Source organism: Lissotriton vulgaris, unplaced genomic scaffold (genome assembly GCF_964263255.1).
Source record: "Lissotriton vulgaris unplaced genomic scaffold, aLisVul1.2 SCAFFOLD_1083, whole genome shotgun sequence".
Taxonomy (NCBI): domain Eukaryota; kingdom Metazoa; phylum Chordata; class Amphibia; order Caudata; family Salamandridae; genus Lissotriton; species Lissotriton vulgaris.
Window position 1 is genome coordinate 35,025 of NW_028253160.1, and position 25,916 is coordinate 60,940.

Genomic DNA, 25,916 nt, shown 5'->3' on the forward strand with positions numbered 1-25,916 from the left:
GTGGAAAGAAGAAGGCGAAAAGAAGCTGAAGGTTTAGGGGCGTAGGGTAACCTATGAAGATATTATTGAATGTCTAATGTAAGGAAGGATACTCCTCTTGGGAGCAGCTGCACACCACAAACACACTTATAAACCCAGCATACAAGAATGTCATTAAAGTGAGGCCAACTTGGAAACACACCCCATACTAGTCATCTGGTAGAAGCATAATGTCTTCAGCAGCTGGCCTATTCTGTGTTGCTCACCACCCTACTTATTTGTGGCGTCTGGCCGGCTTGCTTCTTTTAAGGGTTCTGGCAATGTTTGCAGGACAGAGGAACTATATATTAAATAGCCCTGATGACTACATAAAAAACAGAGAACCATGGGAATATGAGGGCTCTTTGTTCACAAAACTAAAGTGGGGCTTTCCGGGAGTCATATCAGTTGCAGATCCAACATGCAGACGATGAAACCATAGCGAGGACCCTTTGGGATATGAAAAACCACTCATGATACATGTGTCAAACCATCAACTCATTTCAATCTGGGGAGTCCATTCTGCATCAAGGCAACATGGAATTCACCCCACAGTAAAAAGCTGAAAAGCACAAGGGAAGCTAAGTGCCTCCTAGGTGAGAGTATTTCACAGAGGAGCTTAAGCTTCAGTGTTCATTGGGACAGCGCTACTGGAACGAAGAAGTCCTGTCTTTCTGCTACTATTCAGGTGCCATCCCTGCTCATAACCTGAAAGCCTATCGAGCCCAATCTGTCCTTACTTGTGTTCTGCCGGGCTGCAGTGCCCATCATGTCAGTCTTTGCTATTTGCCTGACTGACATTCAAGTCAGTCTTCGCTATCTGCCATGCTCCCATTGGCGCAAGACTTTGGCTTGGACTTGAAAGAAAAACGCTTAATAAGGCGCCGTGAGAAGCTGCCAGATTTCTTCCTCGTGTCAGAGCTGCTGATGGCATTGGGGAGGTCATCGTGCGACTGGCTAAGGCCAGCTTCCTTCTGGCGCTTCCGTCTCCGGAAAAGGAGCTTTGTCCCGCTCCGCAGGAAACCAACTGCAGCAGAAAACAAGAGATAAAAGTTAGGATAAGTCCAAACAATACCCTTTCAGGGATAGAGTGAAGCAAAAAAGAAGTAGAGAACTCTGGGTTAGGTGGAAAGCAGCTCCTGTAAAGAGCATTCTCAACACCAACAACACTCTAGATCTGCTCACCTCAAATGTCTGCTTTTCTATCAAAGTCTTTAAGCAAAGGATTAGCATAGTGCCATCCACGCAGAGCTAGAAAGGGACAACGTCTTTTGCCATTTCTACCGCAAAGTGTTTAAGCATAGGACTAGCACAGTGCTGTCAATTCCGAGCTGTAAAATGACAAAAGCCATTTACCACTCCAGGCATAGTATTACAGCTGTGAATTGGTAAAATACCAACCAATCCAACCTGAAATGGGTAAAAGCAACCCCTTAATAATTTTGGCTGGAGAGAGGTGTTGAATCATTGTGCAGAGGAGAACAACAAATGTGTAGTACTACAACATTTAAAAGGGAACTCAATATAATATTTTTTAGAAGCTTTAGCAAGATTGGCAGCCATAGCATGCAAACTTGGAGAAAGCCCAGCCGTTACTGGGTCCAAGGAGAAGGAATAGTAGCTGCAGGCTTTTTCTAATCTCTTTAGTTCTGAACCAGCACCCCAAGAACAAAAAAAATATATATATATATATATATATATATATATATATATATATATATATATATATATATATATATATATATATATATATATATATATATATATATATATATATATATATATATATATATATATATATATATATATATATATATATATATATATATATATATATATATATATATATATATATATATATATATATATATATATATATATATATATATATATATATATATATATATATATATATATATATATATATATATATATATATATATATATATATATATATATATATATATATATATATATATATATATATATATATATATATATATATATATATATACCACAATGTGATCCTTTTTCAGTTCAAAGCGCTCCCCAGCCGGTGCCCTGGGTATGGGCCGGATCCTGGCCCCAATTTCAATTTCAACGAACAAAGGACGTGGCACTCCAGAGCTGCAATATGATCAATTTATTTAAGCTCATCGCCCAAACCAACGCGTTTCAGCCCTCCCACTGCTTTTCTCACGGTCAGCGAGTCCCTCTTCAGTTACACTTGTTATACCCTTCTTAGCCTTAATGGGGCATTATGGGAATTCTAGTGTTTTCTTATAATTCCCAAAACTTTATACATATTTACAAAAAGGACAATTGCGTTTTTGTCAGGTAATTAAACATTGACTTATGTTTATATTTTCTACACTACTTTTTTTTAAAGCGCTATTTCAACTTTCATTTATGTTCCTTTGATTCATCACATTTGGTTTAGTACCTTGCCATTATTTTGAAAGCATGCTTTTCACATTCAAATAATGTTACCACTTATTTGGTGATACATGGTCCAACAGGAGTTAAATGTCATATATCTACCATATGACCAAATACAATCCATGGTATTTAGAAAAAAAGACTACAACTAATAGCATTCTGCACGGGACTACCTTCCAACCGAAACAGTTGTTAGAAAGCACCCCTTATGGGGTATTTGTACGCATGAAGCAGAACTGTTCTAAAAAAGAGGATGCAGAAGAAAAAATTAACGAAACATTGCACAGGCTAAGACTAAGAGCATATAATGAAACAATGTTAAAATGATGCAAACGTTGTATTGATAAAAAACCTAGGGAAGATACATTGATTCCAAAACCAAAGGCCAAAGAAATGAATGAACAAGGATCACCCAGGTTCATCACAACATATAGTAAAGAAAATGGAAGAATAGTCAATAAAATAAAAAAATATTGGCATCTAATCTCTGGCAAAAATCTTGGGGCCTAAACCAACAGTTACCAACAGAAAGACCAAATCACTGAGGGACATGCTGGTTAAAAGTCACTTTCAGGAAAGCCAAAGTACTAACTGGCTAACAGACCAACAGAAAGGTTTTAAAAAATGCAATCTATGTAAGGCTTGTAAAATCGGCAAAAATATGAGAACAATTGTTGAACCCAATGGTAACGTGATCACCATCGACCAAAATATCTCCTGCACTTGTGATATACATAATAGAGTGTAATTGTGGAATGAGATACATCAGAAGCACAACATGTATGCTGAAAAAACATATCCTTGAGCATATACGAGCAGTGTAGAACAGAAATATGACTTACGCCACGGCCAAACATTGCCAGAAAGGGGATTGGAGAGCAATGAGCTATTATGGCATACATATGATACACCTAGAGGAACGTGCAGGGGACAGAGTGAAAAAATTGCAACAAATGGAATCGCAATATATCATTAGACTCAAGACAAAGACCCCTCGAGGAATCAACAACGATGAGGAACTTTTTGTCGATCTTGAATGAAGATGGGGACTGCAAATGGTGTGCTAGGCTGAACAATGTGAATGAACTCTGAGATTGCATTCTCCTTTGGTCAACAAGGGTACTACACCCAAATATTGCATTGAATTGAATTGAATTGAATTGGCACTTGTAGAGGACATGGCTACCAGAAGGCCTCCCAGCACTTAGGGACAGAACCTACACAAAGGACCCGCTTTAGGTGACCAGGAACAATAACGTTTTCAGCTGTCTATGGAACGACATATAATCGCCCTCCAAAATAATGTAATTTAGAAGAGCATTCCAGCTCTTTGAGGCGATGTAGGAGAATCGTCTTTCCTCACTCCTGAACCTATATATTCTAGGGACTACTGTCATGCATTTATTTCCAGAGCGCAAGGCTCTATTGGGACAGTACGGAGAGACGATAGAGCGTAGGATAGGAGGACCCTTGGAGGAAAGAATCTTGTGGATGATACATAGGGATTTGAACTGAATCCTCTCCGCAACTGGGAGCCAGTGTAGGGATGCTATAGATGGTCACGCATATTCTCTGTGGGGGGTCTGTAAGAGGAGTCGAGCTGCACAGTTCTGCACAGTCTGAAGTTTCTTTATCATTGAACGCAGGGAGCACAAATAAAGGGTATTTGCGTAGTCTAGACGTGAAAAAATTAAGGCTTGAACCAGCAGTTTCCTAGCAGTAAACAGCAGCAGGGGAAGGACTCTCCTAACTATCTTAAGTATTCCGTAACATGTTCCTGCTACCTTCCGGGATTGCTCCTTCATATTTAGATTATGGTCAAGCCAGACTCCAAGGCTTTTTATTTGTTCTTTTGGACGAGGAATACTGTCCAGACATTTAGACCATAGAGAGCTAGGATCTAGTGGGGAAGGTTTACCCAAGAACCTCAGATCAGTTTTTGCTCCATCCAGTTGTACATATGAGCCCTCCATCCATGCTTACACTTTTTCCAAACAATCAGCCAAATTGCTTTCCCTGTTCCCAGATTGGTTAAGGGAAACAATCAATTTTGTATCGTCCGCATATGAAACAATCTGTATGCCAAAGGGTTTGACGATCTTGGCCAGCGGGCTCATATAAATGTTAAAGAGGGTGGGGCTCAGGGACGAGCCCTGGGGAAGCACAACTCAACAACATACTCTTGGAAATGGAATTGTCCTCAAAGACCTGAAATGAGCGGTCGTCTAAAAAAAGACTCCAACCACATTAGTGCAGTTCCAGATACTCCTGAATCTCTAATTCTAGAGACCAGCAGATGATGGTTAACGGTTTCGAAAGCTGTACCCTGAGGGGGTCTAAACCCAGTTTGTGATAGATGGAAGCAGTCATTCGCCTCCAAAAATGTGGACAAAATGGAATTGATATGCTTTTCCCCAATTATTGGGATCCCTGGAAGCAACGAGATTGGCTGGTAGTTAGCAAACATTTCAGAGTCTGCACCTAATTTCTTAAGCAGTGCTCTCACCATGGCTCGATTCCATAAAGAAGGAATGGTCCCAGAGGCCAAAGAAAGATTAATAACTTATAGGACAGTGGGAGCTACATTTCAAAAACTTGATTCAGAACGGTGGGGGGAAGCCATGTCCCTAGGGGAACCTGATTTTAGTTTATTAAAATAGATTTTTAGGCACTTTATGTCCAAGGGAGGGAGGACCGCCAACAGAGGAACAGGTGATTTTGTATTATTTTCCGATGGAAGGTACTTCAAAGGGGTAGTTATTGGCGAAAATGCTGAATAAATAGATTGAATGTTTTTAAAAAGAACTCTGCAATGCTATTGCAGCGTCCTAAGGTATCAACAGAGGGAGAAGCTGGGGCTGATTAGAGATTTTGTGATTTTAAACATTTTACGCGGGGAGTTGGAAGCTGAGGAAATCCTAGTTGCGTAATACAGGGATTGGGCTTTCCTAACTTCTAGCTCATACATTTTTGTAGCCTCCCTGTAGAAGCAATTCCTCTTGTCTGAGAAGTCTTTCCTCCACTGCCTCTCTGATTGTTTATATTTTAATTTCAACTCTATACGCTTGGGGGTGTACCATGCAATGCTCTAGGAGCCCTTCTTATTAGTGTCAATTTTTTCGGAGCCACCAAGTCCAGAGAGGCTTCGATCAATTGATTAAACTCATGAATGGCCGATTCTGGATCAGCTTCTAGCACCGGGCGAGTATTGTTAAGAGTACATAGCCCATGCCTCAATAGGTAGCTTGGACCAATTACGGCTAAGTTTCTTCACTGGATCCATTGGTGGATCACTAATCAAAGGGGACCATGAAAAAGGCAACAGATAGTGATCATAGTAGTGGAGTGGGATTCTCCACTATTAAATTATTAATGTTGGTAAAAATAGGATCGAGTAGATGACCTTTTAGATGGGTGGGGCTGTTCTCTTTCAGATTAAGTGAAAGGGCACCCAAGCTATCAATCAATTCCTCTACTTTAGGTGAGGAGATTAGCTGGATTTCAATGGTGTGTTTGGGAAGCTAACGGCAATTCAGCAAGCACATTTTGTAAACTGTATTCTGATGGGGGGTCTTGCCTACTGAAAGTTAGGGATCGAGTACTAGGGTGCATTGGGGGCATTTATTACAAACAAAGGGCAGCCTGAAGCTATGATAGTATGCCTGCACCTCCGTTCCTCTGAGGTGTTACAGCTGAGCTGCCGAATAAGAGCAAGGTGTCCTCTTGGGAGAACCAGGGGTCGTAGCCCCTTGGCATGTTCGGGCGCGGACGGGCACAGACGGGCTTGCTTTAGGTGCGCCTTTGGCGCGCCAGCGTCACGGTTGCGTCTTCCGCCCCTTTTTAATCAAGGGCAAGCGTGAGGACCGTGGCAGCTAGAGCGCTAACCTTTGTCACTACCCCAAGATGTCCGTCCCCACCCCGACCATTGAACATAGCTCCTTGCCCTACAACGCGATTCAGGTAAACAATTTAAAAACAGATTGTGCAAAATCGCAATTTTCAATTTTTTAAAAAATTCACGAGTGTTCTATGCTCTGCAACCAAGAATCGGACTGCACGCGTCACCTGTTAGACTCAATTTCGCTGCGCAGTCGCGTCATCCGCCCCTTTTCAATCAGGGGCGAGCATGAGGACCGTGGCTGCTAAAGCGCTAACCTTTGTCACTACCCCAAGATGTCCGTCCCCACCCGGAGCATTGAACTCAGCTCCTTGCCCAACAACGAGATTCAGGTAAACAATTTAAATTCTAAAAACAGATTGTGCAAAATTGCCATTTCAACTGTTTTAAAAATTCACAAGCGTTCTGTGCACCACAGCCGAGAATCGGACTGCATGCGTCACATGTTAGGCTCAATTTCGCTGCACGGTCGCAACAAATATGGTAGATTTATGATATTTAACTTCTGTTGGACCATGTATAGAATCACCAAAAAAGTGGTAAAATTATTTGAATGTGAAAAGCATACTTTCAAAATAATGGCAAGGTACTATACCAAAATGTGATGATTCAAAGGAACATAAATGAAATTTGAAATGGCACTTTAAAAAAAAGTAGTGTAGAAAATATAAACATGTCAATGTTTAATTCCCTGACAAAAACACAATTGTCCTTTTTGTAAATATGTATAAAGTTTTTGGAATTATAAGAAAACACTACAATTCCCCTAATGCCCCATTAAGGCTAAGATGGGTATAAAAAGTGTAACTGAACGGGGACTCACTGACTGTGAGAAAAGCCGTGGGAGGGCTGAAACACTTTGGTTTGGGTGTTGTGCTTTTAAATAAATGGAGCATATTGCAGCCACGTCCTTGATTTGAAATGTGTATATATGTGTATATATGTGTGTGTGTGTGTATATATATATATATATATATATATATATATATATATATATATATATATATATATATATATATATATATATATATATATATATATATATATATATATATATATATATATATATATATATATATATATATATATATATATATATACATATATACGATTCACAATCCTGCTCCGCTCCTTCAGAAAATGGACAGAAATCCAATCCTCACCAACGGAACCCACAGGTACAGACCACTCCACAGCGCAAAAGGTGAAATTCAAGGTGGTTTATTCACACGCAATCGCCAGCATTATATATATATTATCAATGATGCCATAGAAGATGTCTTGAGTGAGGTAATATGTGGAGAAATTATCAGTGCATTACGAGATTCTATGTTTTTTTTATAACGTAAAGTAATATTCTATTACCATATTACATATGTAAATCCAACCTCCTGCTGCACATGGTCTTAGGCGGTGCTCCGCAGGGGAGATTGGTTACAGAGATTGGCCGCAGGGATTGGCCTGTGGCTAGGCCCCACGACCTAACAGTCCGCATGAAACAAACCCAACGCTGCAAATGGCCTTGGGCCATGTGTGATTGGTCACAAGGCCTGGCCTTCAGCCAGGCCCTGTGGCTATCTTCCCCCAAAGTCAGCCAACCCCATGCTGTGCAGGGCCTTCGGTCATGCAAGGCAGGGGCCCTGCACCCAACCCCTGCATGCAGCCAACCCCACTCTGTGCACAGCCAGGGGAGTTGGCCACAGGGCCTGCCTGCAGACCAACTCCCCCAAAGGCAGCCAACCCCATGCTGCAAAGACTTCGGCCCTTTGAGGCGGGGTTTGGCAGCAGGCAGTCAACCATAACACGCACATGGCTATCGGCGATCGGCAGTAGTGGGTGGAGCTTTTGCCTCGTAGAATAGATTTTGCCTTTGTGCATTGGGATCCCATCTCCCAGGGCTAAATACAATTAAACAGTTAAGGGGAGTATGCAGCCCCCTCACTGAGCCTTCTTGGGCCCCATGGACCCAATCCTCCAATGCCAAATATAATAAATAAAATGAAAGGGGCCACATGGCCCCCATTTCCAAGCCTTATTAGGCACCGGGAACCCCGTGCCCCGGTACCATACCTTATTTTGAAGGGGAGGGGGCCACTTGGCCTTCCCCTCTCCTGGGCCTTATTAGGCCCCGGGGACCCCATCCCCTGGGGCAGAGTCCTTGATAAAGGGAGTGGGTACACAGCCCCCCACCCTGAGACCAATTAGACCCTGTGAACCCGATCCCCCAGGTCGTATCTTTTTTGAAAGGGGGGGGGGGTTAGGCGGGCCCCTCCTTGATCCTATTTTGACCTGGGAAGCCCATCCCCCAGGACCCTATTTTTTTAAGGTATGGGGGCTGCGTGGCCTCCCCACACAAACGTCAGGCCCTGAGGACCTCATTCCCCAGGGCTGTTTTTAATTTAAAGGGGAGGTGGAGGGCCGTGTGCCCTCCCCCTCCTCCTTGAGCCTCATCAGGCCCTGGGGACCCCATCCCCTAGAGCCATATTGGAAAGATGTGCCAGGACTGAACACCCAATATTCACAGGGTCTGAGGACAATGTAACCCCTGCAGGGAAAATAAGATTTTTTTTACAGTTTGGCAATGTCAGAGAAAAACTATTTCTCATAGGTGTGTTGCCTTTTTAAGTGAAAAAATCGCTCTTCAAACAGTGTTACCAGCCTCCAAGAGGGTTCCTGTTTTGTGCCATCTCAGACGTTGGCACCTGGTCCAGCATGTGTACATCTATAATTAACTATCTTTGGGTGACAGGAATCAACTTTGGGCTTCCTCTTGTTGGGTATGATCTTTCTTTAGGGTCAAGGTATTGCACACCATAGAGGACACCTGGTTATGCACTGCACAGGAAAGTATGTGATTTAGAGGGGGTCTGTGATAAAGCATTCAATGTTTTCTTACTTTACCCTGAAATAAAGACCAGTAGTGGCGGCAACCAGACAGGATAATTGGGCGGGGGGAGAGGGGGTAGAATTGAGATAAAAAAACACTTACCTTGGAATGGCCAAGCCCCAGCCTATACCAGTCCTCTTAATCTTCCTTCTTACCGTCTCCAGTCCCGGCAGCAGGAAGCACCCTGGCTCCCCTAAACCAATAACAACACTGCAATGCAGCACTGAGATTAGTCTGAGTGCCATGGTTCGGTGCTCAGACGGGGACAGGGAGCCTGTGCAGGTTCCCCACCAGGCTGTGCATTATAGCCTGGTGGGGAACATGCAAAGGGCGCATGAACTGTTTGGCCAGCCCAAGAGAGTCGGCCAAACGGTCATGCGCACTTAGGGAGTGCAAACCACTCCTTCCCTGCTCTGGCCAACCCCGACCCGCACTGAACAAGGCCACTGACTGCACAAGGAAAAATAAAATGATAACAAAACGTTATTGTCACTTTATTTTTCCTTTTGTGCAGTGGGCGACGCTTCTCCACCTTAGTGGAGGAACTGCAACTGATAAAGACCCAGATGGAACCAATGACACAAAAACATAAAAAGACTGTGTTGGCTGAGAAGTCCTACAGCACTTGAGCATCTAGGGCTACTGGCTTGGCCAAAATCTAAAATGTAACTTTTCATTAAGCTAATTTGCTTTCGATTTGCAGGATATTTACCTTTGTGGTCCTTTAAGCTCCGGGTTTCCAAAGCACCCGTAGATCCGGTTTCAGACTCAATGTCTTCTACAGAAGGTCTCTCTGAGATATCTGACCTTGTGGTGTCATCTACTTCCTGGCTAGTCCTCTGCCCTGAGATGGTCGTCTCCAGAGATGGAGGTGTTTCTGAGGAGTTCTGGAGATCTACCATGAATGATTCGTCTTGCATTGTGGCGTCCATGGAGGCTGCATATCCAAGAGAAAGTGCCATTTCATCCTGATCAATAGGAACCTGTGAAAGGTATTACGCTGTGTCAGGAAAATGTAGCACATAACAGCACGCCAACCAAAAACAGGAAATCAAGACAGCAGCCAACAGGAACCATGAATACAATTTAGACAAGTAAGCCAGTAGAAACATGTCATGAGAAAAAAGAAAAACTTTCAAGCCATCCAATAAAAACGCATCAAGAGAAAACTGTAGATCAGGCAACTCTGACAACAACAAGAATCAACAGAAATTAGGCAAGTAAATGAATAGGAATGGATTAAGTGGAGATAGGAAATAAAAGTAACTAGCTGATAAAAATTGGTTCACTAACATATCATATATAGTCACATGCCTACAATATCCTGTTTTGTGATAAAATGACCCATGAAAAGCCCACTACCCCGCCCTCATCTCAATTTTCTAGTGGTGTAAAGAACAGGAATATGCAGCCAACAAATTCTGAGATGAGGAAGATGGGAGGCACTCCTTGGTGTAAATATTTTCAATTATATAGGATGGTAGGAAGTTGAAAGCTCTATGCTAAAATTAAATGCAAAGGTCAGTTATCTGCGTTACTGGGATACATTCTCAGGGTCGCTTATGCTCCAGTCGCTTGTGCCGTTATAAGGAAATATTATGTGTATGGCAGTCTGGAGAGGTCTTACTCCAGGTATATAACAGTTGTAGGGTTGCATGTGAAATTGTACGGACGCGCCTCAGTCTTGCGGACCTCTTCAGAAAGTTGTATAGTTCTTGAATGGGAAAGACTGGGAAGATAATTATGTCACGCGACATCCAAAACATAGGCACGGTTCAATTAAATACAAGTCACTTGTGCCCCACATTGTACTGACTGTTAACTTTGGTTATCACGGTATAGCCACATAAGGATTAACAGGTGAATGAGTCTGTACAAAAATCCAGACTGGCTATAGTTGGATGGTACTAAAGTGCAAGCTCTGCAAATGGCCTGACCTCTTACGGTTGACTGATGGCTGGATAGATTGGATACATCTGGGGGATAAATGCGGCATTATACAAAAATGGATTTGGATTAAATCTATACTTGAGCCTTTAACTTTCACCAGCGAAGCTTTAGCATTTGAGCGGGAGTGCTCCCACCTAGCACTGAATTTCCTACTCATTTACCTCCCTCAGGTTCCTGCTTATAGGCTTCCCTACATTGTAACAGATGGGTGTTTTATTTCAAATAGGAGCGACAGGCCAGTCAGTTGTACAAAACCAGTTTGTGGTCGTGAACCCTGGAATACACAAACTTACTAAGTTTGTCACTTCAAAATGTTTTTTGTGTGGTTTTTTTTACAATACACTTAATACCTTTTTGCGATTCAGAAAAGCTTTTTTAAAATGAGGTTTTATCTGTGGTTTGAGACCACAACTGCAGTCTCAAAGCAACGAAAAGTTACCAACACCTCAAATGACGTGGTAACCCTGTTGGACAGCTTCTCCTAGGAGAATTGTGTTGGGTGACCTTGGTGGGAGGAGGCAATGCTCCTATAAAGAACAAGGGCTGCTTTAAAATACTTTACTGTTTGGGAATGCAGCCCATTATTCCTGCGTTGATAGCTATTCACAGGAGTTAACAAATAGCGGTCTGCCTAATTAATCTTCATTAGATAGGTTGTTCTTCGACCCCCACCGAATTGGCATGTTACAAAATGATCGGGACGCAGCTGGATTGATAAGATTGGGCAGCAGCGGCTCCTCCGCTAAGGAGCGTCGCCCCACTGCTCCTCGAGCAGTTTAAAAAGGAAAAATAAATTATAATAGCGCAATGTTATTATCATTTTATTTTTCCGTTCCTGCTTAAATGCGGGATGGATTGGACGGACTGGCCAGACCAGGCACCCGGGGGAGGAGTGGTGAGCACACTCTAAGTGCGCATGGTGGTTTGGCAGGCCGTCTTGGGCCGGACAAACAGTCATGCGCACCTTGCAGGTTCTCCACCGGCTGTATTGCACAGCCTGCATGGAGAACATGCACAGGCTCATAGTCCAAGTCTGAGTGCCAAACCACAGCGCTCAGACCAATCACGCTGCTGCTGTCATGCTAGTGACAGCAGGATCGTGATTGGATAGGGAAGCCTGTGTGCTTCATTCTTCTTGCGTGCTGACGACCGCAGAGGACTGGGAGGCAGCGGCTGGCCTGCAGGCAAGTGTTTTTTTTTTTATCCCCTACTCCCTCTGCCCGCCACCCATTAAGCAGCAACCGCCACTGAGATTGGGGAGGAGTGTGCTCCAGGTTTCCCAACAATCACACTGCCATATAACGTTGAAATTCATTATACGACAAGCAGGGCGCATGAGAGGGGCTAAAGAGGTAGTGGTAAGGGAGAGAAGTGCACACGGGTAGGGGTACTAAGTGAGAGAAAACACAATACTTACTAAAATAACCAACTTTTTAAGACTTTGAAAGCAGAGAGGGAGACAGTGTGTGTTCGTTTTTGTCTGAGTTTATGTACAACCTCTTGGTGAAATCCCAGACACCTCACCATACCTGAATGAAAGCACCTGTACCCAACTTGTTACCAGAAAATGCATTTAATGGGAGGTATACCCCCTAATAAATACCCCCAAACCCAAAATACCCCCAAACCCCCTCCTGAAGCTACACCCCTGAATATGAACTACTAGTACACAAGTCCCGTCGTGAAATTACATACAGGTAAAAAAACGTTGGCTAAGCTCAATTTACATTCCCTATATGCGTCCCGGCTGTATGTACATCTGGCCCAGTGTTAGTTTTAGAAAATGTTACCTGTGGCTGAGATCTCAGGCAGGCTAAGTCTTGAGCTTCTTAAATGACCTTGCAGTCTTTTCATTTTAGATGTGAGTAATCACAAACCCACACACTGTTCAGGTCATCTAGTAAACACCAGCTTTTCAGCCGCAGACCTCTCTCTGGACACAGGCTGGGCTACTTTCCTTTGGTCCCTTAAATCCCTAAGCTCAGGAGAAGAGCGATGGCAAAACTCTTAGTCTCAGACAGGAACTGGAAGGATCTGGATTTACAGAAACACATCCTGATAATTGGATCACGTTTTTAAATGAAAACAGTGCCCTTAAACTTCCTCTCCTGATAAATCACTTTTAGCTTCTAGCAAATGTCTAATTAACCGGATAAATGTTCCTATGTCAATTAACTCTTGGGTGACCATCACTGGCGCAACCCGTGATTCTCTGCTTCACTTGCCAACCTCAAATTAAAGGTTTGCCAGCTGGAAGGGAGATGGAGGCAGAAATAGTTTACTGAGAGCAAACACAATATCAAACTAAGCTTGCAATGTACAAGGATGAGCTTAAATCTGACAAATGATCTATTACATCACCCTGATTTCTCAGGCCCCAAACCAAAGCACTTTTTAGAATAATAGAGGTAAAGCCATGTCCAGCTCTACAAACCTCTATTCCTCCTTCACAACACTAATGCACGTTTTTTTTAATGATAAATGATCAACTAAGGCCCAAGCGCAGGAATCTACTTCAATTCCTCCAATAAGACCACCTGGCACACTAGAATCTCACATGTTGCTTTGGTTTAAGGAAATTACCTCACAGGAGCTCCGAAGGGTTCCGAGTGCGGCAGCGAGTTGGATTACCAGTAGCAGAAACGATAATATGATCACAATTTTGAATTCTTTGCACTGGCTGCCTCTCAGAGTAGGAGTTGTCTCTTCTTATGGTCCTCTGGCAACCAAGCGAACCTCCCTCGATTTTATGATGGGCAAATGTTCCTTCTATGGGTCTCAGAATACTTTGAGATCTGCTACACAAGGTTTACTTAAAATCCCTGAGAATGAGACTACATTTTGGCAACAGGGATTTTCTGTGGCCACAGCAAAAGCCTGGAATAAGCTTTCAATAAGTCTATGTGATCTTATCAACACCAATCACAAAATCATTTTAATTGTTAATTGGGCCCTTATGATCTCCATTTCTTTTATTGCCCCCGCCCCTTCTGTAGGCTTATAGATTTGTGCTGTCACTGGCGGCGAAAAACAAAGATGAATGTTGACCTTTACAAAAATAATTTCATAATGTAGCCATAGGACTCTCCGTTTTAGGTAAATAATTGTGACATCAGCATTAGAGCAGAAGAGTCCATTCTTCATTCCTGGAATAGAGCACGCAAGGGAGCATCGACAAGTTACAGTGGCTAGGTGCTGCCAACAAATCTCAAGCAGCTGTCCATGGACCAAAATCTAGTAGGGACGAACATCTAGCTATTTAGAAGAATTCGCACTAAGAACCATTAGGTTGCCTTACTTAAAACGCAAACATTTCACATTACAATATAAAAACATTAGGAAAGGAAAACTTGGAACTCATGAGAGGTGGGTTCAATGAGAGGAATACAAAACTGATGAGAGAAGTTATCAGACCCTATTGCAGGCAATTTGCAGAACAGGGGTGGGATGCAGCAGATGAAACACTAGATAGGAAATTAATTTTTCTGAAGTACTGGTGAAGACTGGGAGAGGGGCAGATAAGTGGTTCAAGAAGAAATTAATAGTTGGGTTTTGAAAAGCGTCCCGAAAGTGAGGAGAGCGGGATGACCTCTGATACTTTGCAGTAAGGTATTTCGGGAAACATTTGCAGTCCCAGTCATTGAATGATTCTGGGACAGCGAAGCTCTGAACATGACAGCTTTGATTTGAGGAGAATTGTGACATCGTACCCACAGTCGTAGTAAATGGAACCTCATAATTAAAGTGCAATAGGATGAGGTGGGACAAGAACTCATTCTGACACACCAGCTCCTCACTGAAATGACCTTTACTCCAGATTGAACTGAGCTTAAAAGAAGCCAGTATCCTTTCAATTTGGGTTAGGAGGAGGGAATTAGAGACTGTGGCACAGGGTGCCCGTGGAAGAACCACTTCGGCCTTTTTTAGGTCTCGGCTAGACAGTGCATGCGGTATATCTTCGAGACATGCTATTTACTATCAGTGGTCTTAAAGCCCGCCCCTAGCTTACCATTTGTTAGCTTCAGCGTTTCTTTCATTTCCTTCGTCCCCATTTGTCATGGGATGAAAGAGTAATGCTGCTTCTTATTTTTAGCATGGAACAAGTACATGTGTCCATCCACTGTTCCGGTGTTTTGAGCTATTTTCTTAGTTGTGTTCAAGCACTCCATAGGAGTGCTCGAGTGTTCAGTCATTCCTTTCCCCTCCCAACCAGCCCCACCTGTGTTGTGCATTATTTACTATTTATTGACCAGTTGCTTTAATATTTCCTACCTTTCTGGCTGGACTTCTCTGGGCTTTTTTCCATGACTTTCAGCCATGCTGAAAAGAACAAGTTACTTACCTTCAGTAACGCTTTTTCTGGTGGATACAGTATCTGCCTGTGATTCCTCACCTTGTGAATATCTCCTGCGCCAGCGACATTCGGAAACTTTTGTAGCTCTCCATGCCGACGAGGACCTAGACGACATCACAAAGGCACAACTCCGCTCGCGACCACGCTGACATCACTGGATCCATAATAGAGCCTCGTCGGCGGGATGACGTCAGTTCCGCCCATTTTTCCGTGCCCCCGAGGCACACAGACGGACCGACATAAATAGGTACAGTATACACAGTATTCAAACCAACACACACAGTGCAAAATCAATGCAAAAAACAAGAACAATTAAACATTCCCATTGAAAATTATAACATAAAATAAACAGTTTACAGGTATAGAAGAGTAGACAACGGGGAGGTGGGTGGGTCAGTGAAGAATCCACAGGCAGATACTGTATCCACCAGAAAAAGCGTTACCGAAGGTAAGTAACTTGTTCTTCTGATGGATACATCTGCCAGTGGATTCCTCACCTTGTGAATAGAATCCCACAGCAGTCCCACTCCCGGAGGAGGGTGTACACTCTTCTATACCAAGAAATCCTGTAGGGCAGAGCGCGCAAAGTGACCATCCTTCCTCACTTCGGAAACTAAGCAGTAATGCTTCGCAAAAGTGTGGAGGGAGGCCCAAGTTTCCGCTCTACAAATGTCCTCCACAGGAACATCTCTAGACAAAGCAGATGTTGAAGACTTTGCTCTAGTAGAGTGTGCTCTAAAACCCTCTGGAGGTTCCTTACCGGCCAAGGAGTAACAAATCTTGACGTACAAGACAATCCATCTGGAAAGTGTGCGCTTGTGCACCACTCTGCCTTTTCTGCAGCCAGCAAAGCCCACGAAGAGCTGGTCATCCACACGATGATCTTTAGTTCTGTCAAGGTAGAAGCTCACCGCCCTCTTTGGGTCCAAGCGGTGAAGACGCTCCTCCTCCTTGGAAGGGTGAGGGGGAGGATAGAAGGTAGGAAGGGTAATTGACTGCCCCAGATGAAAGGGAGTTACCACCTTAGGCAGAAAAGCAGCCCTGGTCCTGAGTACCATTCTTTCAGCATGAATGGTCAAAAATGGGGTTTACAACTCAGAGCTTGAAGCTCATTTACCCTCCTTGCCGAGGTAATAGCAAGTAGGAAGACCGTTTTAAAAGACAACAGCCTCAAGGGACACTTGTGCAAGGGCTCAAAGGGTGAACCCATCAAGTAGGTTAAGACAAGATTTAAGTCCCATTGAGGCACAATAAATGGAGTGGGCATTTGATGGTAAGGCCCTTAATAAAACGTAACACAATAGGAGACTTAAACAAAGACAGCTGGTCTGGCCAACAGAGGAACGCCGAAAAAGCCGATAAATAGCACTTCACAGTAGCCACAGCAAAACCCTGCTGGGCTAGGGAAAGAGCAAATTGAAGGATATTGGATAAGCGAGTCCTCAAAGGGTCAATAGACTTCTCCCCACACCAATGAACAAATTTGGACCACCTATAGGAATATATATACTTAGTGGAGAGACGTCTGGCAGACAAAATAACGTCCACCACGTCAGAAGGAAGAGAAAAAGAATTCAGGTTGCCCCGTTCACTCTCCAGGCATGAAGGTGTAAGGTCTGGAGGTGGGGGTGTAAAACCTGCCCCTGCGACTGCAAGAGGAGGTCTGCCCTGAGAGGGAGACGGAGCGGAGGGCACGAGGAGAGGTGGAGAAGATCTGTATACCACACCCTTCTTGGCCAATCCGGGGTGATCAATATGACTTGGGCCCGGTCTTGGCGAATCTTCCTCAGAACCCGAGGAATCAAGGGTATGGGAGGAAACGCTTAAAGGAGTTGTGAGTTCCAACTCAACTGAAACGCTTCCTCCAGAGCCCCCTGCATCGGATACTGGAGATTGCAGAATAACGGGCAGTGAGCATTCTTGTGAGTGGCAAACAGGTCCACCCGAGGAGTTCCCAACATCCGGAAGACGTGACGAACCACCTCCGGATGCAGCCTCCACTCCTGGTCGGCTGAGAACTGCCGACTGAGATTGTCTGCACGTACTTTTAGAACTCCGGCCAGATGATTTACCATCAGACAAATCTGATGGTCCTGTACCCAGGACCATAGACGCAGAGCCTCTCTGCAAAGACTATGCAACCCTACTCCTCCCTGTTTGTTGACATACCACATCGCAGTCGTGTTGTCTGTTAGGACTTGAACCGTCTGACCGCGAAGGGAAGGGAGGAAGGCCTTGAGCGGCAAACGTATCGCCCGTATTTCCAGAAGGGTGATGTGAAGTAACCTTTCCTCTGGAGACCAAAGACCTTTGATCTCCAGATCCCCCAGATGAGCACCCCACCCTAAGGTTGATGCATCCGTTATCACTGTGGCCACCAATGGAGGTAGATGGAAGGGCTTTCCTTGAGACAGCTTGCCCTCCACGCTCCACCAAGACAGATCCGCTGCAGCTTCTCTGGAGATCCTCACAGACTCCCTGAGATCTGATTTGTGCTGAAACCACTGCCTGCGGCGGCACCACTGGAGCGCCCTCATGTGCCAGCGTGCATGGTTGACCAACATAATGCAGGAAGCAAACAGACCGAGCAGGCAAAGGACCTTCAGGACTGGAACGACCGCTCCATTGTAAAACAAAGGAATCATTTCCTGAATGTCGAGAGTCCTTTGTGGAGGAGTGAATGTTCGACAGACAGTAGTGTCCAGTACCGCCCCTATGAACAGATTGCGCTGTGAGGGCACTAGGTGAGACTTGGGCACGTTTATCGAAAAACCCAACTTGTAGAACAGCTGAGTTGTCATCTGCAGATGATGAAGCACCTTCTCTGGCGACTCTGCTTTGAGCAGCCAGTCATCCAGATAGGGGAAAACCGTAATCCCAGATCTTCTGAGATGTGCTGCCACCACTGCCATCAACTTGGTGAAGACTCAAGGTACAGTAGTAAGTCCAAACGGGAGGACCGCAAACTGATAATGTTGCGACCCCACCGTAAAACGGAGATACTTCCTGTGTGACTTCAGGATCGGAATATGAAAATATGCATCCTGCAAGTCGATCAACACCATCCAGTCCTCTTGCTGCAGCGCTTGACGAACCTGCGCTAGGGTGAGCATCTTGCACTTTTCTTGCTTCAGAAAAAGATTCAAGACCCTGAGATCCAGGATTGGACGTAACCTGCCATCCTTCTTGGGTTTCAGGAAATACCGTAGTAGCATCCCTGACCCCTTTTCTGCTCTGGAACCACCTCTATTGCACCTTTTTTTTTTAACAAGGTTAGAACCTCCTCCTGTAGGAGAAGTAGATGGTCCTCCGAGCAATCCCCCTGGTAAGGAGGGTAATTTGGAGGGAATTCCTGAAAGGGAAGAGCATACCCATTTTCTACAAGATTGAGAACCCAACGGTCTGTAGTGACAAATTCCCAATCTTGTAGAAAATGAGTAAGCCGACCCCCCCGCAGGACCAACATGATCCAGAATGGGGGATCTAGGGCTGCTTTGCTGTGGTAAGAGTAGGGGAGGTAGAGGAGGAGGCGGGCTGACAACCTTGTGGGCGACCTCTGTTCCTGCCCCTATAAGACTTATATAGGGTGTTCTGCTGCTGAGGTTGTCTGTATGTCCGAAAGGACAACCTTCCAAAGCCCCTGAGCTTCCTTTAAGGAGAACCCCTAGGCTGTGTCTGCAGACCCAGGGACTTGGCTGTAGCCTTGCTTTCTTCAAATCTTTCCAAAGCTGCATCTGCCTTTTTCCCAAAAAGTCCAGAACCATCAAATGGGAGGTCCAAAAGAGTTGCCTGGACATCCTAAGAAAATTCTGAAGACTTAAGCCAGGCACTCCTCTTAGATTCAACCGAAGACCCCATTATCCTGGCTACAGAGTCCGCTGTTTCAAGGCCACTCTGAATCACTTGTTTTGCAGCCGCCTGTGTGTCAGACAAGACCTCATCAAAGTTCTTTCTGTCCTCCTCCAATAACTTAGGAGCCAATTGTTTAACAGAATCCATCAAGGCATGGCTGTATCTGCCCAAAAGGCAAGTGGCATTGGTGGACTTAAGAGCCTTAGAAGCTTATGAAAACACCTTTATAGCAGTCTGATCCAGCTTCTTAGACTCTCTGTCACCTGGAGTCTGTGGAACAGCCGATTTCTTTGAGCAGGCAGCTTGAATAACTAAGCTCGCAGGAGCAGGATGAGATTATAAAAACTCCGGATTTCCTGGAGCCATCCTATATCTTCTGGCAACTGACCTTGAGACGGCAGGAGACGAAAAGGGTTTTTGCCAAACTTCCATAATTGGCTCAGTAATAGCTTCATTAAATGGAAGTAAAGATTCAATTACTGCAGAAGGAGAGTGAAGTACCTCTGTCAGAATATTAGATTTACTTTCCTTTGTCGGGGGTTGCAAATCCAAAAGATCAGCCGCCTTACGAATCACAGTGTGGTAAGGGACCACATCTTTGGAGGGAACCTCTGAAGGAGGAGAGAGTTGACATTCTGGTGATAATTCCAAACCACTTGCCTGTCTTAGGTCTTCAAAAATGTCCTCTGAATCTTGAAGTTCTCCTTCTTCCATCTCATCCTCCCTATAATGCTGCTCCTCCAGCAATCTCTGTGCCTCCCGTCTGGACCTTATCTTCGGGGCCAACGGAGTCAAACACGGATCCAATGGAGTCGTGACTGGCGTCGAACCCGGATCCAAGGGCACATTCGAAGTCGACCGAGGTCGAGTTGACGGCGCCGGAGATGGAGGAATCGACATCGGTGTCGGCACCGGCGTCGACGATCTCGGCGCCGGGAAATGCCAAGATTGAGCCGCAGGCATAAATGACATGAAAGGAGCTGGAGCATACGCTTGAGGTACTCCCAAATGGAATGCCATGGGACCCATAGGTGCACCAGAGGGGTACATTGCCCTCGTAAAGACACCATACATCGCATTAAGGTAACGCGTCGGGTCTTGCCCTGGGCCAGGAAAAGGAGGGTACTCAACTGGAATACGCTCAGGCACAGGCGTCACCGGACTCGGGCCTGCCGGCGCCGACAGTGGATCCACTTGAGTCGATGGCCTTTCAGGTACAGGTACCTCTTCCTTCAGAGCCGGAGAATGCTCCGGAGATGGAGAAGGATTCGGCGATGGTGAAGCCACAGGAGAAGATACTCTTACCGGGGAAGGAGAAGGAGATACATAGTCCTTTCGATGTCGATGAGACTTCAAAGTCGACGACAAAGCCTCCTCTTTATCCGAACAGCGTCGAGAATCATGCCTCTTCTTTTTCTTATGTTTCTTGGATCTTGAAGCATGACCCGAAGTTGACTTCGAACCCGATCTCGACCTCGACCTGGTCTTCGATCTCCTCCGACCCCCCTTTTCTTTACGCATCTTAGCCATAAACAGCTTGGCTTCCCTCTCTTTCAGAGCCTTCGGGTTCATCTTCCTGCAGGAAGGACACTCCTCGACATCATGGTCTGATGACAAACACCATATGCAATCGTCGTGAGGATCTGTTATGGACATGTGTCCACCACACTCCCTGCAAGGTTTGAATCCTGATTTTCTAGACATCTTTGAAGAGAATAAAAGATAGAACAGGATACAAACTGGAAAACACAAAGTAACAAGCTACGGAGAGTCCCAAAATCCGTTGGCGTAGATGGCGCAGAAAAAAGGGAACTGACATCATCACGCCGACGAGGCTCTATTATTAATCCAGTGACGTCAGCGAGGTTGTGAGCGGAGTCGTGCTTTTGTGACGTCGTCTACGTCCTCGTTGGCATGGAGAGCTACAAAAGTTTCCGAATGTTGCTGGCGCAGGGGATATTCACAAGGTGAGGAATCCACTGGCAGATGTATCCATCAGAAGCAAATGTACTGCTACACAAATGAATAAAACACATTGACAACGCCAATAGCTCTAGCATTGCTGTGACCTATTAACTTTGTCAATTCTTGGTTGGAATGCAACTCCCCCGTGCTACACATTGTACTAGAGACAAGGCCAATCACCATGAGGATTTATTGTTGTGAGAAGTACCTGTTACAGATAAAGTGCTTCAGCTACAAAATGAGAGCAACAGTTGAATAAGGGAGAAGGGAAATTGACTACATCCTGGCTGAGAAACATATATAGGATGGCCATTTAGAAATCAGTTCACTCTTTTACAAGACATTATTGTCTTGATTACGCTACAGGAGTTGAGTTAAAAAAATATTTTCTGTTGACTCTATGTTATGTGTAAACCAGTCTTCCAAGTTAGTGTAAAGATCTTTTTATCCCATATGTCCAAGAGCTGTTTGGGAAACAATATGTTGTTCTATTATAATGCTTATGATTATCAATAAAGATACTACAATGTAGAAGAAACTATTACTTTTTTGCTCAAGAGGTCCTAAACAGCTTTCACTCCTTGTTGGCATTATAGCTTCATCATGGGAGAAAAAAACATCTGAAAGTTTTTAATCCCAACCTATCCCCACAAAAATATACTTGAATATCGTTCACCCCAGGGTAAGGCCCAACTACATTCTTGTCTCTCTGACTACTTAATCAATAATAAATCATCAGTTACCACCTATAGGACCGTTTGGGCAGCTGCGAAAGCAACTATTCGCGGGCAACTGATGAGCGATGCAGCTGAGGCCAATCAGTGGGCATCCCTTCATTGTATTGAACTCGAGGATCAAATTATCTCTCATACGTCTATATTCATCTCATCCCACGATACCTAACTGCCGAAGCCTAGAGTTAGCCAGAATAGCGCTCAACAATTTGTACACTTCAACAGCTGAGTACGCTCTGCAGCGTCTAAAAGGCAGACATTATGAACAAAGGGAGAAAACAGGCTGCTTACTTGCAACACAGCTGAAACAGAGTGAGGCAGCCATGGCTATCCCTGCAATACGGACAGAAACAGGTGTGATTGTCACCAAACCACAAGAAATAGAAAACACTTTTGCATCTTTTTATGAAAAACTTTACAATCCTGATACCCCGGCAACTGAAGATCAATTAGCGACTCATTTGGGTCCTAATAAGGAAAAGGGTCGAATTGAAAAGAAACCTTAGCCGTATTAATGAGGTCCTTCTTAATCTAATTAGGGATTATGCACAGCCCTCTCACCCGGACGTTAACTTAGTTTATGCTGACTTCTCAGATTGGGTTTTGGCAGTTTTGGACTCCCTTGCCCCTCTTGAAGAGCATTATACGGCTAGGAAACGGCCCTCCGCCCCTTGTTTCGCAGAGAAACTGAGAAAGCTCTGACAGGATGCCGACTCCAGGAAAGGAAATGGCCCAGCGAGCTCGAACCTGCAGAAAGAGATCTGCATAAACTTAGATTAAGAGAATATAAAATCGCCATTACTGAGGAAAAGGGGTAATTTTATCAAAAGATGACTAAGTCCCTAAAGTCACCGAGGGACCTTTTCTCAGTGATCAACTCTCTGTTGACCCCCTCAGCCCCAGGTTGTACTGAGGTTTCACAGGATCTGTGTGATAAAATGACATGCTTTTTTCAAGACAAAATTACAGAAATACATTCTTACCTGGAGATCCTCAATGTTGGAGGGACCAGTATAGATCCTCCACTAGAATCCCCGATTGGGGTTCACTGCGCATCATCGGGGGAAAAGGTAATTTTTGGGGCCTCCCCTCCTCTTCTCCAAGAGGATACAGAGCGGATGCTAAATGGAATGAGGTCTGGCTCCCCGCTGGAGCCCTGCCCTGCAAAAATATTAAAGCTGGGAAAAGAGGCTAATGGCCCTTATCTGACCTCACTTCTTAATACCGCCATTACGTCTGGGCAGTATCCTGTTGCGTGGAAAACTGCGGTGGTTAAACCGCTCTTGAAAAAACCCTCCTTGGATCCCACTGAATTAGAAAATTACCGTCCCATTTCCCTACTGCCTGTACCAGCAAAAATCCTGGAAGAGCATTTGAACTTACATCTTATTTCTTACCTGGAGGAACATCAATTGCTCGATGGCGCTCAGCATGGGTTCAGGGGAGAGCATAGTACTGAGATGGCATTAACCTCTGTACTTAAAAACATCAGAAGCCAGGTGGATGTAGGTCGCAGGACTGTGCTTATCCTTCTGGACCATACAGCAGCCTTCAATACTATCTCTCCTCTAAGACTGGTTGGGAGGCTGAAGGAACTCGGGATTAAGGGTCTTGCACTGAATATGCTCACCTCATTTCTTACAGACCGGTCACAAAGGGTCAAAATGGGCAATTTTACTCAGCTCTCAATCAGCTGTTCTGTTGAGTTCCTATGGGGTCCTCATTGAGCCCGGTCCTTTTTAATATCTATGTGACCCCTCTTGCTGGGCTGGTAAGATCATTTGGGTTGGAAGTGTTATCCTATACCGATGCCACTCAAATCATGGCCTCTATCACTGACAGTGTGGAAGCTTCAGCTGTGAATTTTAAAAACTGTATGGAGGCAGTGGCCTCCTGGATGGTTGAGAACTACTTAAAAGTAAATGGAGAAAAAACTGAGGTTTTAATGTTTGGAAACCATCAGGACCTTTGGTCAGATGCCTGGTGGCCGGACTCGCTTGGTCCTTGCCCCCACCCTGCCCTTAATGTCAAAAACCTGAGCATCATAATCGACAATTCTCTTTCCTTGGGCCTTCAAGTTAATAGGACAGTCTCTACCTGCTATCGTTCTTTCTCTGCCCTAAAACAGGCCACTATAGCCCTTGTGTCGGCTAGGCTAGACCATTGTAATGCCCTATATCTGGGTATTAACAAGGGGCTAGAGCACAGACTGCAGCTTGTGCAGAATGCTGCCGCCAGGCTGGTTATGGGTCTTCCCAAATATCCTCCAGTTTCGGCCACCATCAGGAATCTGCACTGGCTCCCGCTTGTTCAGAGAATTGTATTTGAAGCCATCTGTCTGGTTTATAAGGCCTTCTACAACACAGGGTCAGATGGCATTTCAGAGATATGTCCCCCATCAAGCAGCTAAGATGAGCCAGTAAGAACCTACTGATAGTCCCTAGCTTCAGGAAAGCTAGGTGGGGAGGTAGAGCCTTTTCTGTCTCTGCGGCCAAATACTCGCTCCCTCTTTCAATCTCGGGTCTGGACTCTCACTCTCTTTTTTGCAAATCCTTGAAGACCTGGCTCTTTACTCTCTCTACTCTGTAAGTTGGTTATATATTTGTATCTCTTTTCTCATTACGGTTGACCTCTTTCCGCAGCGCCTTGATGCCCCTGGGCTTAGTACGCGCTTTATAAAGCTTATATTCATTCATTCTTTCATTCATTAGCTGACTATCTCACAGATAGTGACCTTCCATGCCTCACAGATGAAGGTAGAGACTTACTTAACCGTGGCATCTGTAAAGAAGAAATTGCTGCAGCCATTGCCAAATTACCTTATCACAAATCCCCAGGAGAAGATGGATTCCTGGTGGAGTGACATCAATGGTGCAGAAGCAATTGATACTCCATATTCTGCCTTTCATGAGGCTGTTCCGACAGCCTCACCTGATCCTATTTCTAATAGGGCGTTGATTGCAGTTATCCCCAAGCCGGACAGAGATCCACTTGCTTGTGGTAGCCATCGTCCTATCTCCCTTATAAATGGAGATGTAAAAATCCTGGCAAGTATTCTGGCGACATGACTTCGCAAAGTCATCCCATCCCTCATACATTATTTGCAGGTTGGTTCTAGCCCAGGCTGTTCCTCCAGGAATTACCTTCGAACACTAGCTCATACTTTATGGACTGCAAAAGAGACAGAAGATGCTGTGGCTCTTTCTTTGGACATAGAAAAGGTGTTTGACTGCATTGACTGGGGTTATCTCTTTGCCACCATGAAACGCTTTGGCCTAGGCGATCAGTTTATTTCCAAGTTCCGCCTGCTACATAACAACCCGGCAGCCAAGGTAAATTGTGGTAGATTTATTTCTGAAACTTTTCCAATCTGTAGGGGTGCTTGCCAAGGTTGCCCCCTTTCTCCCCTTTTATTCCTGATGGCAATGAAACCCCTTGCCTCACTTATTCGCCACTCACCGCAGATTCAGGGTATACCTATAGCGGGAGGTGAATTGAAGCTATATTTATTTGCGGATGACATCCTCCTTACTCTAGAGGATCTCTCTCATTCTTCGCCAGCCTTACTCGAGATTATTGATGGGTTTGAAGCCCTTTCTGGTTAGAAGGTAAACTGGGATAAAAGTGAGGCTGTTCCGCTCTCTTCCGGCACCACAAATGCATCAATTAATGGATGCCCCATTTGCTGGAAATCGTCACAACCAAAATATCTGGGGAATTCTGGTTAATCAAGGCTGATAGAGATGGTCTCAAACAATCTTTCACCCCTTATAGCGCAAATGGAAAGGGATTTCGCTAAATGGTCTCCTTTGGATTTTT

The 25,916-nt window shown here is 44.6% G+C and overlaps 1 protein-coding gene across 1 annotated transcript in view; it reads right to left on the reverse strand.

Annotated features, from left to right (window-relative positions):
* Positions 1-504: 504 nt before the first annotated feature.
* The window catches only part of C2CD2L (C2CD2 like), a 151,914-nt gene continuing 126,502 nt past the window's right edge, over positions 505-25,916 (reverse strand). Inside the window, exons 13-14 of the mRNA XM_086951291.1 lie at positions 9,955-10,225; positions 505-1,045 (exon numbers count right to left, since the gene is read on the reverse strand). Coding sequence (XP_086807417.1) covers positions 825-1,045; positions 9,955-10,225 — 492 coding nt within the window. The 3' untranslated portion in view covers positions 505-824. The remainder of the gene's footprint in view (positions 1,046-9,954; positions 10,226-25,916) is intronic.